General features: G+C 36.8%; 1 protein-coding gene across 1 annotated transcript in view; it reads left to right on the top strand.

Moving 5' to 3' along the window:
* Trhde (TRH-degrading enzyme) overlaps positions 1-14,022 on the top strand; it is a 403,483-nt gene extending 389,461 nt beyond the window's left edge. The window contains exons 17-19 of the mRNA NM_146241.3: positions 261-401; positions 4,115-4,196; positions 11,304-14,022. Of these exons, the coding sequence (NP_666353.2) occupies positions 261-401; positions 4,115-4,196; positions 11,304-11,447 (367 nt within the window). The 3' untranslated portion in view covers positions 11,448-14,022. The remainder of the gene's footprint in view (positions 1-260; positions 402-4,114; positions 4,197-11,303) is intronic.
* The last annotated feature ends 2,462 nt before the right edge of the window (positions 14,023-16,484 follow it).

Raw genomic sequence — 16,484 nt, 5'->3', positions numbered from 1 at the left:
TAATCACAAGTGTGATTTTTTTTTTCCATCCCACAGATATTCTTGGAGTTTAATTAATGTATTTCATGAAAAATGCTATGAATTTTATCTGTATTTTCTAAACAAAAATTATTCTGTAATTGTTCACTGGGCAAGTTTTAACTCAAGTATTTTTGAAGAATAACACAAAATTGTGTTTTTTTTTTTAAGTAAAAATGGTTAAGATTATAAAGTGTTTAAGTTTTCACACTAAATATTTTCCCACACTCTTATCCTTATAGGCTTCTAAATCTGTCTCTGAATTCTGAGGTGGTGTTGGATCAAGATGCAATTGATGTAATTATCCACGTAGCCAGAAATCCACATGGCCGAGACCTTGCCTGGAAGTTTTTCAGAGACAAATGGAAAATACTAAATACCAGGTAGAGAAAATAATCTATTCATGCCCAAATGAAGGAATGAAAGCCAATATTTGAGTTACAGACACACAAGGAAATTTTTAGGGCTGTGAACCAAATGAAAAATTAAGACTTTAAAATATTTAGCAAAGATAGCTTCTGCCATGCCTTGAAATTCATGATTTTTAACAGTTCTCTACTATCCCCTATGTAATAAAGACAGATAACCTTAATGGGAATGCATGGAGAGAGTAAGATGTGTTTAACCAGGCAACTTGGCTTAGAAATTCACCGAACTAAATATAATCAAAATCTGTCCATTAAACTTATACATTCTGTATATATTATTTTTAAAAAACCCACAAATCACGTATAAATGCTATTCCAACAAGAAACTTTACTCTTGCAGAATTGTTTTAAATTCCCTTTAAATGTAAATATCATTACACACCTAAATAAGATAGTGACACAGAGAAGACACATTTATCATTTAAATCATTGTATTATTCCAGCTGCAGTGGAATTAATTCCCAGGATATCTTGCTTCGTGGTGAGAATTCTTCAGCTTCAATTTTAGAAAATATTTCATTAAACATTTAAATATATTATAATAAATGCTAATTTATGTCTCTGATAATCTCTGTGGTATTTTAAATTAAATCTATTATGGAGCATGTAAATGTTGCATGTTATTCTTCAACATAAATTTTCCCAGGTAGTAAGCAGACCAAACATTTGGTCTCTTAAAAGATGTAAATACTATTGTGTGTGGCTTTTTTTCACTCCTTTATCAGTTATTCTTGCATAACCAGTTCATTAGAATGAACTTGTCACAGTTACAATCATTTCTATCTATATTTACTTTATTTTCTGAAACCACTGATTGTAACTGTAAGGCCTGTTGACATTTTTGTGCTTTTAAGTTCATATCTTAGAATAATAGAAAATTTTATACTTGAGTGCCATTGTGTTTAGAATGAGTCATCTTTCAGTAAGATGAAACTAATGCATATGAGTATTTCAGTTTAAAAGATTTCAAAAGTACAGACCAGCCATTTCTTTAGCTTTATAGACCTGAGCTCAATGAAGCCCATGCGTGAACATGTATCATTTATTTCTTCTTACCCTCATCATGCTTATTTTGTCTCTGAGGAACTATGGCCACCATTCAAAGGGAGAGACTGAGATTTTGGTCTACAAACACAGTAGTGTTTATTTTCACAAGGAGGAGTGCTACTATCATCTCCTATTTTCTATCAGTTCTTGGTTGTTAGGGCTCATGGGAAGGGCTGTCTGGGATATTATATTCTCACTTTACAGGTTCCTTCTGGTTTTAGTTATCAAGTGCTCTCATGGCCTCTGTTGCTCTCAGAAGAATTTCTCTAACCCATACTTTCCCTCTAATGTCACCATGTAGTAGAACAGCCATTCCCCCTGGGGTCTCCTATTGGAGTACACCTAAAAACTAAACCTATAATTTCTCTTTTTTACTTGTCTCTTGTTCCTTAGTAAGAAATCCTTTCCTTTCTTTCTCAGGTAACTATTCACCAATTGCTCAAGCCACCTGACTGGAAATCTATCTGGACCTCTTCCTCCCTTTCACCGTACATAATAATAGATCTAGGGTCCTCTTAATTATCTTAAATATTTCTTGAAGACTTCCTTACTCTTCGTACTAATACTTCTTCTTTTTTGTTGTTTGTTTGTTTGTTTTTTGTTTTTTTTCAAGACAGGGTTTCTCTGTATAGGCCTGGCTGTCTTGGGACTCATTCTGTAGACCAGACTGGCGTCGAACTCAGAAATCTGCCTGCCTCTGCCTCCCAAGTGCCGGGATTAAAGGCACAAGCCACCACTGCATGGCTCTACTAATACTTCTTTGGCACATTTGTTTATTTTCCTTGTTCTTCTTCAGTAGGCTTATAGCCTTGATAATTTTGATCTTTCTGCCTCTGTACTCATGCTCACTGCTGTATAGATGCACATGTAAGTCTTTTCATTGTCATCACAACCTTCTAAGAGGCATTGATAACTCTACTCTACAAAATCCCCCATGGTTCTGTGCCACACTGAACATAAAACTTCACAGTATATTTTGTTTACCTCTTAACATTCTTTTGCTCGTCCAGCCTCACAGTATATGTGTCACAGTATATATGATACAAGCTAATTAAAATTCTCTCCCTTTATCTTTCATACTTCCTTGTCTTTGTTTGTGTCAGATTTCTGCTTGGGTTTCTTCCTGTAGCAATACTGTACTCAGTTTAGATCCGTCTCCTAAAATACAGAGCTGTTGACCTCTCAACTCTGTGCATCACTTCATAAATACTACATCATTGCATCAATACTACATCTAATTTCATTACACAGGAATTATCTCTTTCCATTTTCCATTTTCTAGAGGTTCGGCTGTATACATTCAAAACTAGAGATTATGTCTTAGTCTTCCTCGCCTGAGAGTGTAAACAAAAACAATTGGACCTCCCAGAGAATGAAGTGTTTCGTTTCTGTGTTTTTGTGTTTGTCTTTGTTTAATCTGGAGAGTCACTTTTCTGATCACATGCTGTTTACTTGTATTATTATCGAAGTGAGTGTTTGGTTGTTTACCTCTTTGAGACAATACTACTGTGTAATCTTGGCCATCGCCCCACCCATTAAGCGGCCCAGTCTATCCTCAAACTTGCCGCATTCACCTTGTCTCTGTCTCCTGAATGCTCAGACTGCAGGTTTGTGCCATGGTACCCGGTAGTTCACAGTCTCAAGTGTCCACCTATTTGCTTTGACTAAGATGTCTTTTCTCATCATGGCGATCTTCCCATTTGAGTCCCTCTTTTCGATAATAAAACTAAGTCTTTCAGCAGTTAAAGTACTAAAGACCTCAGCAGTTGAGAAAGCGAAAGGAAGCATCAAGCAAATATGGCTGGGCCGATGCTTCCTAAACCTCAGTCCTACTATTGGTTATTTTGGTTCTAAGAGCATAAAAGCTATAATAAGTGTCAAAGAAGAGCAGAGGTAGATTAAGATGAAAGCTTTCATGCTTGGGGATACATTGTCTATAGATTATGGAGATACATTGTTATAGATTATGGAGATACATTGTTATAGATTATGGGGATACATTGTCTACAGATCATAAGTCAAGGAATTGTGTCCATCCTGTAAGAATTATATAACAACTAGATATAAATAAATAGATATTTTAATAACTATATGAGCAACTGATACTCTTTTTTGTGAACTCTGCCTTGGATTTTACAATTTAATTAGAATTCCAATATCTATTAAGGCAGAACACAGAATCTGTATGACATGCCGGTCTTGCCTGAGCTTTTCTTGCTTTTTATTTCATTTCCCGAGAGACAATTCCCTTACAATGATCAAGATTTCTGTGTACTAGAACATAGAAAACTGCCCCTTCTCCTGGGTCATGGCTTGCAAACAGAAAAGCAATACCTTAATCTAATTCTAGGAGCTTGGAATTTTGACAAGCTCACTAAGAGTCCGACTTCTCTGAAGCACTGTGAAGCAGGTCAGCTGGATCTGATAGCGCCCTGTGGCAAGAAAGGCTTCTTTGCATTTCTCGCTCCTGAAAAGCCTAACCAGCACTGCCCCGAAAGCTGGTGATCACTGACTGCTCTGGCAAACGCAACCCTTGGGAAAGACTCCAAAAACCATTATAAAAAGATTGCTTAAATTACTATCTAGGTAGACATTACGATTTTTTTCTTTTATCTCTGTAGGTATGGAGAAGCACTGTTTATGAATTCCAAACTTATCAGTGGAGTTACAGAATTTCTTAATACAGAAGGTGAACTTAAAGAGGTAAAAATCTTGCTACCATTTTCTTATTTAAACATATAAAACTACAGAGTTACTTTGACTTCTTTGCATTAGATACATACTAGGTCCTTTTATACCACCACTCATTTATATATCCCCCATTCACACATTTTTGCACATACTCATATCTACATACATGCATGTAAACACACACACACACACACACACACACATTTCCTTAACCCATTACCTGCAGAGAAATATCTACCATATTAAGTGTTGAATGACTATGAGCCATGCTGAGAACTGTGAAGTGTTCAAATGTAAGGAATTCCATAATTTGGGGCCAGTCATTCCAGAGATCTTCAAACTGACATCTTCTCCTCAAATGATTGGAATTGTAAATGAGCTAAATACCTAATAAAAAATGGAAAAAAAAATCATCCACCAACAGCCATGCTAATGACTACAGGTGCACCAGAGACCGTACTTGATGCTGAAGTATGCAGAAAAAAGGTTCACGGTGTATGCAGACACAATAGCCTGCTAAAGATTATTATGTCTATTAAATGGAATAAAACTATATTCGTAGGAAGGAACACAGATGGTAATATACATCAAAAATAACAGTCTGCCTAAGATTGATAGATTGGTTCCATCACAAGTCAATTTTATTAGTGAAAATAAGGTTGACTTTTTAATGAACTTGTTCTCAGGTTCTTTTCCTTTCCCTGTTGTATATCTCAATTTGTGAGATATCTAGGTGTCTCCTTCCCCTCCACTTGCTCCTGTCTGTACTAGAGAGGGATATCAAATGGGGACAATCAATCAAACATGAAAAAAAAATAACAAAGTATTCTTTTATGATTATGATAATACTTGATTATGATAATAGACGCTGCCTTTCCCTCTTCTGCTTTCCACACTATCCAGCTAATCTTTAGCAAGGACCCTTAGATGTATTAGTTTTCACAGAAGATAGGCCAGAAGCTGTGACCCACAGATGTTTCTGCTAAGGGGCAATCCTTTACATGCACTGGACCTGGCAACCCATCCTGTCCTCCAATACTTCCCAGCCTCCTGAGAGCATCACCATTTACTCAGCTTGGATTTGTCACAGGGATACTGTGCTGAGCCAAAGCTCTAATTCTAGTGACTTGAAAGTCAGTCTCTGCCCCTGCTAAGTGTGTCCTCAACTCTGAAGGTTTAGCTTTGAAATCCCGCAATGTTTTTGTTACTTTTTGTTTTGTTTTATCTTTATGAAAAAAGCTAAATGAAAAGAACTTTTATGTGGCCATATGAAACAGGAGGTGTGGGCAGTTTTTTATTGCTTTCATTGTTTCTACCTTTTAAACTGAGTGCTTTAAATATCATCACTTAATATTCTGTGATCAAGAAATGAAGTGTTGATTTAGCCACAGCCCCCACAAACATTGACTTGAGCGCAGCAGTGGTCCCTCCCTTCTCCCTGTAACATTCCTCCCCCTTTCCTTGCTCATATAGTCCCTGGTTTGTTAATACAAATGTCCCAAACCCCTTGTCGTAAGTTAAAATTTAGTTAAAATTTTCACTTGCAAACCATCTGGTTTTATCCACTTCCCTTACATATTTAATTTTTATCTTTTAATTAATTGCCATTTAAACTTTCCAAGCTACCCTGATCATGAAATTTATGATTTTCAAAATGAGACTAAACTATGGCTTTTATTCCATTATCTTCAAAGCACTCAACTTAACAATGCAGGGTCTCGGCAGAATAAGCAATGGGCTGCTCTGCTGTGGACTTGCTTGCCTTCCAATTTAACAGTTCTGCCCAAGCCATACTTTCACCACCTAACCATCTTCTGCAGGAGTAGGGAATGTTATTTTCAAGTAGCATGGGATTTAATTTGTGTTGTCAGTAACCCCTTCCTGAAGCAGAAAACGTTAATCAATATCAATGTCTTCCCTTTGAGGTTGTAACTTATTGCTCCTAACTTTGTGGATCCAAAGGGAATCAGCACTTCTGTGAATTATAAACCTGTTTTTCATTTTTTAAATGTTCAATTATATGATTTGTGTATGCCCTAATATGGGTTTGTGCATAAGAGTTCCGGTGCAGCTGAGAGGACAGGAAGTGCTTTTTGGAGCTTTTTGAGATGGAGTCACAGGCTATTTGTGCTGACTGAGGAAGGTAATGGGAACCTGTCTTAGGCCACAGCAAGAATAATATTCTCTCAATACCTGAGCCATCTCTCCAGCCCCCTGAGAAAATAATGTAATATTTTAATTGCTGGTCTCAGCTTCAGTGAGCTTAAGTAGAAAAACTTATTCTGTTTTATAGTTCCTTCCCTCAAACTGTCCTAATGCCTAGGACTGTAGTTTACTTTTTAAATTTTTTTAAAATTTATTTGTTTATTTACAATCTGGCCATTGCCCCCTCCTGGACCCCCCTTCCACAATTCCTCATCCCATTCCTCCTCTTCCATGTTTCAAAGAGGATGCTCCCCCACCATTGCAATTTGGCTGATATTCCTTCATGAGACAATCCATCCTTTCCTTAATTTTAAATTAGCAGAAACCCAACCTCTTGAAGCCCCAGAAACCTTAGTCATGTTCCAGCTAATGTCTATGGAGCACATCTCTCATGTGCTGGGTTCTTCTGTGAACCTAACACACAAATCTGTTGTAGAAGAATATGCCTCCTCTCCATCACAGAGATTTCATTTATTATCTTAATGGAAATTTCTTTACCTCATAATATGTCAATAGCTAATTCTATTTAGTTCTATAGTTATCAAGATTATGTTACATATTGGGATTCATGCTTAAACTAAGTTATGTTGCTGGAGTCTAGGATAACAAGGACACACTGAATAAATGAAATAAATGGAAGGATAAGTAAGATATTTCTCAGAATTAAACAGGTTTTTAAAAGATGGATTAATAAACACACCTAGAAATTCTGTGCTAAGAAAATCACATGGCACAAACAACACTGCCATTTTACTAAATTTTATTTTACAAAGGTGCCTAAGCTTGTTCATAATAAAAGCCTCATAGACAAATGCATCAAAAGCCAATTAAGATCAAACCTAATGGAGGCAGAAAATCTCGCAAAGAGCCTGAGAACTAAGCAGGGTGGAATGCTAAAAGCCTTTGTTTATGCCGAGGCCACATAGGCAAGCAAGCTCTGCCAGACATCATAGGCCCCGCAGGGACCTGTGAGATGGCTCTGAAAGAGCATTTTCCATAAGCAGTGCTGAGAAATATGGGCCACAAGGCCAATCTGTGGCGACTATGCAAAGTGTGCCTGATGTGCTCTGATGAATAAGAGCCTCTTCCAACACGTGAGTCACCTCAGGAGAGATGAACTCTCGAGGAAAGGACTTAGCATACTTCAATCAGAATTGGAGGAAGGAAACTCTAGGGATCTGCTAGTTGCGTTGTCTTACATGATAATCTGACTTTCTGTCATTGTGTCAGTAATAGATCATATTTAAGCCTGTGGGTTGGCATTTTCTTCATGTGTTCAGCTGCGGCATGAAGAGACTTAGATCATCTTTCCCTGAATGCAAGTTTCCAAAGGACCATTGATCATTATCTGGCATGCTCAATGAATGCCTAGAAATAAGTGTGTGTATTTTTCATTGACATTCAATATATTACTAAATATACTATGATAACACGTTCTATAGTAAATCACACAACTCAAAATTAAATAAAACACATTTTTGTTGCTAAATAGTTATAGACTAAATCCACCGGAATCTATGTGAATGAAAATGTATCATTGTATTAATAAATTTCAAACTACACTTCCTGTGCATGTATATGTGCATACAAGTATTATGTATGGTATATATTTGTAAAGAGCAGTATCTAAAATGTTGGAAGTGTGCAACAAATACCCTCAAACAATTCCTTTTTTCCTCTTTTAAAAATAATATATAATTTTAGTCAAATACATTAATTTTAGGACCATAAAATAACTCTCAGTTATGCCTTAGGTATCTTACAGTTGCTTTAAAATACAGTGATTTTGGTGTCTGTTTTAGTTAGGATTTCTATTGCTGCAATGAAACCCCGTGACCACAAAGCAAGTTGGAGAGGAAAGGATTTATTTGGCTTACATTTCCACATCACTCTTCATCAAAGGAAGTCAGGACATGATCTCAAACACAGCAGGAACCTGGAGGCATGGGCTGATGCAGAAGCCATGGAGAAGTGATACTTACTGGCTTGCTGTGTATGGCTTGCTGAGCCTGCTTTCTTATAGAACCTAGGGCTAACAGACCAGGGATGGAACCTCCCACAACAGGCTGGGCCCTCATCCATCAATCACTAGTTGATAAGTGCCTTACAGCTGGAACTTTTGAAGGTATTTTCTCAATTGAGGTTCTCTCCTTTCAGATAACTCTAATTTGTGTCTTGACAAAAGACTAGCCAGCACAATGGTATCTCAAGTATGTAGTTCTGTGATACTCTTTTCCTTTGCCAACATTGCCAGATGATAAACTTTCATAAAGCCCATTAGTATCAAGTAATCAAAAAATCATCATAAACAAACCAAGATATCCATGAATTAAAATCCAAGTTAATTTCGAGAAGTAGAACTAACTGCATTTTCAACACCCCCACACTTCACTCTTCTTGTCCTGATCTCATCTTGAGGCTCTGAATATCCTTCCTGGCAGAGCCGTCATGTGGCACCCACTCTGTGAGGGATCACACCCCACACTAATTACACCACAGAATGTCACTTGGCTGTGAGTTGATTTTTCACATTTGTCTGTTAGCACTGTAATTGTTGGTTGGTTGCCAGTTTCTTAAGGCATACAGAACAAAAAGTAAAGGTACTAGTGTTTAATCTTGAAGCAGATTCCTTGAGTCTTCTCAGAGTGTATGAACTCTCTAAACAAAAATGTCTTCCAGTAAGAATCATAGCAAACCATTTAAAAATTTGAACTTCAGTGCTCAAATTCTCTGACTAAATGAAACAATATTTCTTCTTTATCCTAAATAATCCAATCTTTCTAAATACCTAATATCCTCCTTTATCCTAAATATCTAATATTTCTAAATCTATCACACTGTTTGTGAGTTCATTAATCATTCATTTCTCATAGCACCAATGCTGTGTTCTACTGTCCAGTTACTTTGGCAATCCCTTGACATTTAAGATAGTTTGACTTTTAGAACATGACTAACAAATATTCAAATAGGAAAATGACCCTTTAGTGTTATAGTCAGTTGCAAAGACTCTTTGCTATGGTGGATGTGACTTGTAATTAGACCTGGCTGTTGAAGCCATACCACCAACCTATTGTGAATAGATAAATTATATTTTCTAATTTTGTCTGCTGTGTTCTATATATCTTGAGTCCTGGGATTCTGGCCAGGTATGGCAAAGTAATAACAAAAAGATAGACACACACACACACACATACACACACACACACACACACACACACACAAACACACACACGGAGTGAAGCTGGGATCTGAAGGGGTTCTCCACCACAGTCACCACCTGGAACTTCAGCAGGTTTGTTAGGTACAGCAAATGGGGAGGGGTCATTTGGTCTCAGTAGAAGTTCTCTACACAGGAATGGTCTCAGGTTGTAAACATCCAGGAGGATGCTACAGGCCCTAATCTTCATACACATCAATTAATCGATCATAAACATTCATACTCTTCCCAGGAAAGTTTTGTCATCCCTCTTGAGCCAGGCTCACATGGGTAATGGCTTGGCCAATTTACCATGGGCCAACTGGGCTTGGGATCTGTGCCCGTATAAAATAAACGCTCACTCAGGGCTTCAAACACTCAGAATTTATCCATTCTCTACACTTGTCTGTTAATGAACCACTTTGAAGTTATTGAAACTGTGTTGCCCACACTGTTTTTCCTACACATTTGAGAGTAAATCACATCACATTGTAGCTACAAACTATTGTTTTAAATGTAGGATTATTTTGACTAATTAAATGTGTTCCTCACAACTTTACACATGTATGGTTACTCTTACTCTTGATCCTTTCTTCTCCTTTTCTAACCTCTCTCTACAACTTTCTTTCCTATACCCAGTGTCTTTTTTGTTTAGTTTTGTGAGTTTCCCAAAGGCCAACTCTGTGACTTAGTTTTGAAACTTTTCACTGGAGCCTGATGGAGTTGCTGGAGGTAGAAGGGGGGGGGGAGCAACTAAAGATAGTGGCTCTATTCACCAATCTATCAGAAACCAATTAGTTCAGTAGTATGATGAAGGGTCTAAGGAGCACCCCTCCATCTGTGAGTGATGGATGGCAAATATCTTACAGGGCAACTGCCAGCAACTGGAACTTCTCTAGGTTCATGATAGCCTGTCTTGTCTGGTGCATGCTAGTTTGCAGCATTGTCTTCTGATTCTTGCATGCTTTCTATCCCCCACATGGTTAATTTTCATTTCAAACTCATTCCACATTAGCATATTTACTTAGGATCATGATGATGTTACCCATCCAGCCCAGGTAATCAGAGAGCCCTATGTTAATCAATGAAACAAAAAGATTTGTTTTGATAGAGAAAAGGAGATTACTTGTATAGAGGGCACATGTGGAGGGATGGATAAACAAGTCTCAAACCCACACACATGAGGACAGGATTCGGGAGGTTACAGATGGGATAAGGCAAGCAAGGTGCCTTAAGTTAGGAACAGTGATGATTAAAGGTGATCAGTTTATTCTTCTTTCAGAATTAACCTTCATAGCTTTTCATAAAGTCCCCGTTCAGAAAATGCCAGTGTTAACATGATCTATGAGGGAGACATTTTGGTCCTAAAATATCAAAAAGTCATATGGAAGACATCTTACATCCACCTGAACCTGGTAGGTTAAACACATGGCAGTCTTCAAGTTCCCGAAAAGTAACTCAGGAAAGTGGTCTCCTTATAACCAACAATCCAGGGACATGAGCTCTATACAGCAAAGGCAGTAGAAGACTAGAATGCAGGGCTTATGAGCATGACTTTTTAAATGTAACTTAAAGCACGTGGAGCTAGAGGGCTTCTTCTTCAAGTTTCTTCTAGGTTTCCATGTGACACTTCATCTCAGATGCATCTTATCCATGTATGTTCTACATAACGCATATGGATACATGCAGATTCAACATGTTCATTTTTCTATTTCCAGCTAAAGAATTTCATGAAGTCCTATGATGGGGTAGCCTCTGCTTCTTTCTCACGAGCTGTGGAAACTGTGGAAGCCAATGTGCGCTGGAAAAGGTTTTACCAAGATGAGCTTTTCCAGTGGCTGGGAAAAGCCATGAGACACTAATACCCATCACTTATAGAGCACGCACCCTAGAACTTTGTAGGAGGACCTGCTTTCTGTGGAATGAGGCGGCTCGCCAGAATGTCAGTGTTAACATGAGAGAGGATTTCCTTCTTGTTTTGGTGTTTGATTTGTTGGGGGGCTATTCTTGTTGTTTCATTGACTCTACATTTGTGTTTTTACTGGATATCCCTCTATAAAGAAACTCTTGCAAGTGACACTTGCCCTGGTTACTCCAGCTGTACATTCCCTACTGTTCAGGACCAAGTATGATTACTGGTGCATGTTAATGTTGCTGTCAGTTTGGGAAATCCTATTCAGACTATTCTGTGCATGGATATATGGTCCTGCCTGTGTTCCGGCATGCTTATTTAACATGTCCAATGTTGTATGTGAACATTATGTATGTACATCCAGAATGGGCATTATGCGAAAGCACAACGATTACCTATGACAATCAGTGTTGCAGTGGAAGTGAAAAAAAATACCCACTTCAGAAGGAAATTCTATTCTCAGCCATGGACAACGGGAGAGATACAACAGCTCTCTAAGCAATCTGTGTGGATTGTTTCAGCACTTGGATTGTCTGGCAATGATTACTGAGATGTTGCTAACTCACTTTCTTTGAGTTAAAAGCTGTGTATACACTTGCAAAGATGTATAGATAGTATGTACATATGCATTATGTACATAAGGAAGATCCATATGTATATAGTATGTTGTACATGCACCTGTTTGAAGACTCTCTTCAAATCAAAGGAAACGTAGCTCTTTTTTTATAAATTTGTGGACCCCTGGAAAAGACTTCAAGAAGTTTATCTCAACATTCCAACTTTATATATCTTGCTTTCTTACATGATTTTTTCTTTTTCTTTTGTCTATGTACTGAAGAATGATGTATTAATCTACCACAGGAAACTGAATTCTAACAAAATACACATGTAAACTAACCACTCTGCAAAGTCTTTTAAGTCAGTGGCAACCTTTTGCCAGTTTCTGTAATTATGTGGGTCAACATTTCTATTGCATAAAACAATTCTGTGTAAACTTAGAATGATCGCTGCTAAGAAAGCGTTTCTGTAGAGCTTCTTGGTTTTCCTTAGTTTCGCTACTGCAGAGTGAAATTCTCTCTCTGTGTTGATCTTTATGTGTACAGTGCTCCTATCCTTCATTAAGCAACCATACCTCAACAGGTCTATTAGTATTTAATGACCTTTAATGCCAGTTGTGCCCTCCCTTAAGACAGAAAGTTGCTTTTATGCTGTGTTACTGTACAAAGCCTTTGAGAATTAACAACCCTGTTCTACCTAGGAATTTTGAAGAGCCATTTCTATGGCTGTGTGTAACACAACTAGATTTCAGTGCTTCTCGCACCCAATAGGCCAGCTCCTTGCTTCGGACTCACCATATCTTAAGTTGAACATTGTAAAATATTTATACAACTATTCTATTGAGTCACGCATTGTGTAACCCTTTTTGGTTTTTCTGTGATGTTCAGCTCTTCGAAATGTTGCCATTAAGAGACTGTCATTCAATGCTGGAAAAAAAATCATTTATAAAATGGAGGTCATAGAATTATTTTTGTTTGTAGAAATGAGAAGCAATTTCCCAATCCATGGACTACATAAAAACTAAATCTGAACCTTATCATGTAAACAATTAATGTTTATTTCTTACAGCTACAATTTTCAACACCTCATTCAATGAAAGTACATGGATTGTAATTACTCTGTGGTATGAAGGAGTGATGGGCAGGTCATGCTTAACGTGAAATCTGAGATTTAAGTTACTTACTGAAAGTGAGCAAGCTTTAAAGTATAACCTTCATAATTAGTCTACAGCCACGAGGAGCCTAAATACCTATTATAGCACTGGTGAATTCATTCATAAAGCAGAACTGCCCAAAGTGGTAGACATGGCTGTCTTGTTTTGCTCCTGACGTATTGTGAATCCTTTGAGTTGGAGGCAGTGCTTTTTATTTTGAGAGAGTTTTCACTTCCAACTTTGAGTTTGAGGGGCTTTCTCAGTTCTCTTTCCTCCCCATTGTTAATAGTCATAATCCTCTTTCAGTGTTTTAGTGGCCTTGAACACAACTGGTTTAGCTATTATCTAAATCCTCAGTGCATAATTATGTGCAATGTTTATACCTCATACAAAACTTGTTCAACAGTCTAGTGGTACCAACAGCGTTGAGATGGCAGTTTTGCGCTACACATTTTTCAGTTATTGAAACTTTCCGATGTTTAAATTATATCAGGCTTTAAAGTTTCTCTTTAGTTGTTTAAATAAGTAATATTTTCAAAATAATAAAAACTAATGATATCTCTTGGAATATTCTGTAAAATGTAGCTATAAAATTATATTTTCTACTTAGAGTTTCTACCTTTCTCTCTTGTGTGTTTTACAGATCAATTATCTACATGAAATAATAATGTTTTGAAAGTGTCCACAAAAGTTCCTTTCTTATTGTATGTATAACAGCAAAACTTTGTTTTAATTAGAAAATACTAGATTATTTGCCACTTTGGGCATTATCATCTCTATGTAACTTGTAAATATAATGTTTTCCCAATTTTCACACATTTTTCTCATTAATTTCCTTAAGGTCTTTGAAGTTTCAAAAATAACATGATTTCAAACTTAGAAGGCTGATATGTATAGCCTTCAAGAAGCAGTTGTTCTTCTTGAAATTCATTAGCATGTACTCTTGCTGGGCCTTAATTTCCTTTGTTTTATACAATTTTAAGGTAATTGAATAATAATGGGATTTTCTGATACTCAGCTGATACATACAACTAAAATATTACGAGGTTATGAGTGGTATGCCTTGAATTTCAAAAATTTGTTCCATTATCACTAACTTTTACACATGCTGATTTGATTCCTCACAAAACCACACTGCATCTTTGACTTCTTCTTGAAGATGAAATGAAGCTGAGACCAGCCACCCATGTCTTTAAAACTCCAGTTATGACACAGCCTAATTTCCTCTACATAGATTGTCTACAGCTAACATACAGCAGGGTCTTTGGTTCATATCTGTCCATCTCATTAGCTGAGAATTCACAAGATCAGAATATATGAACAGAACAAAGCCACAGCTCATATATTATCCTTAACATTTATATTTCAAATTTGTATGATTTCAAACTAGTGGACATGCATGTTATTCACAATTTAGTTTAGTTAGTGTAAGTAGTCAAATATAGGGACACAGAATTTAATATGTTGATTACATCCCCCACTGCAGATCTGTTATTGAATACAGTTTAAAATGAAACCTCAAGACTGAAACTTTGCTTTTCTTTCAATACCTACTTCTGATAGTGAGATAACATCTACAGGCGATCAGAACACACGTAGAAGGATATATCATCTAGATAATTGAAAATCCTATTCAGTAAAAAGTACAAGACTTGGTAGACTAATTTGTGAAAACAGTATTTCTGTGGAACTGAAACACCGAATTAGATGCTATAGATAAGTTATAATGACACATACAATATCATGCTTATTTCAAATTCACGGCTAATTAAATATTCTAACAATTGTCTTCGAGGAGGGTGGAGAATGTAGCTCAAATATTTTCATGAACTATCCTGTAACTTATAGCACCTACAGTGGGACAGAGGATGAGAAGCCAAGATTCCCATGGCATATTTTCATTTATAAGGGATCATGGCTGAATTATCATTTGATACCAATAGTTATGTAATTTAAGAATTCAACCAAGAAAAGGAAAAAGATTGAGTAGATTGTATTTAACTGAGCATGCAGAGAGTGAAAGGAAGATGGTAGAAAATAGATCTAAAATGTTCCCATGTAAAATGTAATGAACTCGTGAACCAGTTGGAATGATGGCAAGGTGAAGCAGAATCTCATGCTATAGAAGAACAGTTGGATACGTTTTAGATATGAAGCCCAACTATTTCTATACTAATTCTGAAACTTCTAGGTAAATTACACTGTTTGATTTTTTTTAATGCTAGTATTTTATAGAAATGCAAACTATCTTGAAATTATAATAACACCATAAAATTTAAGCAATAATAATTGGAAAATTGGAAAATCAAAATTGGGACAGAAATCATTCTTGAAAAATGCTGTTTGTGCAGTTTAGCAATGTAAATCTATTTTTACAGTCCAGATATTATTCTCCTCCCAGTCTACCCTCTGACTGTTCCACATCCCATATCTCCTCCCCACCCCAACTGTCTCCACGAGGATATCTCCCCACCCCTGCACCCCACCAGACATCTCCATTCCCTGGGGCCTCCAGTCTCTTGAGGGTTGGGTGCATCTTCTCAGACTGAGTCTAGACAGCCCCGGCAGTCCTCTGCTGTATATGTATTGGGGGTCTCATATGAGTTAGTGTCTGCTTCTTGGTTAGTGGTCCAGTGTCTGAGAGATCTCGGGGGTCCAGGTTAGTTGCAACTCCTGGTCTTCTTATAAGGTCGCCCTCCTCCTCAGCTTCTTCCAGATTTTCCTAGATTTTAAATCTACTTGTAAAGGTATCTCACATTTGCCAAAGTGATGCTAGCTTTGTTTGTTGACTTTAAGTAAAATCACTTATGCTCTGAAGCAGATTCAGCAACTCTTAGGCAATGATTTATTTCTTCAAATCCTCATGAACTATGCTGAAATTTCAAGTTTTAATTTATGTAAAATAGCCCTCAATTCCAACAGCCTTGAACTAATTAGCAAGGTTTAAAATCAAATATTTTATTTCATTTTGGGATGGATTCAATAAAAGTCGGATAACCGTGTACTGTAGCAGTTTTGGTTTTCAATTTCACTTTATGAAACTTTTTTTTAAAGTTTCGGTAAGAAAAGTTACGATGCTTTTAGAAAATGTTTAAAAGAGTTATAAAAAGCAGGTTCTCATGTTAAGGGTGGATTTATATATCATTGTATACTTTAAGTCTTTATATTTTTTTAAGTTATTCAACTACTTTATATCTTGTGATTTTTGCATAGACTTCACAATCCATACTTTAATGGCATTTGTATTGAATATATTTTTGGATAGATATTAATTTA

This window comes from Mus musculus, chromosome 10 (assembly GCF_000001635.26).
Source record: "Mus musculus strain C57BL/6J chromosome 10, GRCm38.p6 C57BL/6J".
In the NCBI taxonomy this organism is placed as follows: Eukaryota; Metazoa; Chordata; class Mammalia; order Rodentia; family Muridae; genus Mus; species Mus musculus.
The sequence above is the reverse complement of the archived record's forward strand: the minus strand, read 5'-3'. Positions and strand labels throughout refer to the sequence as shown.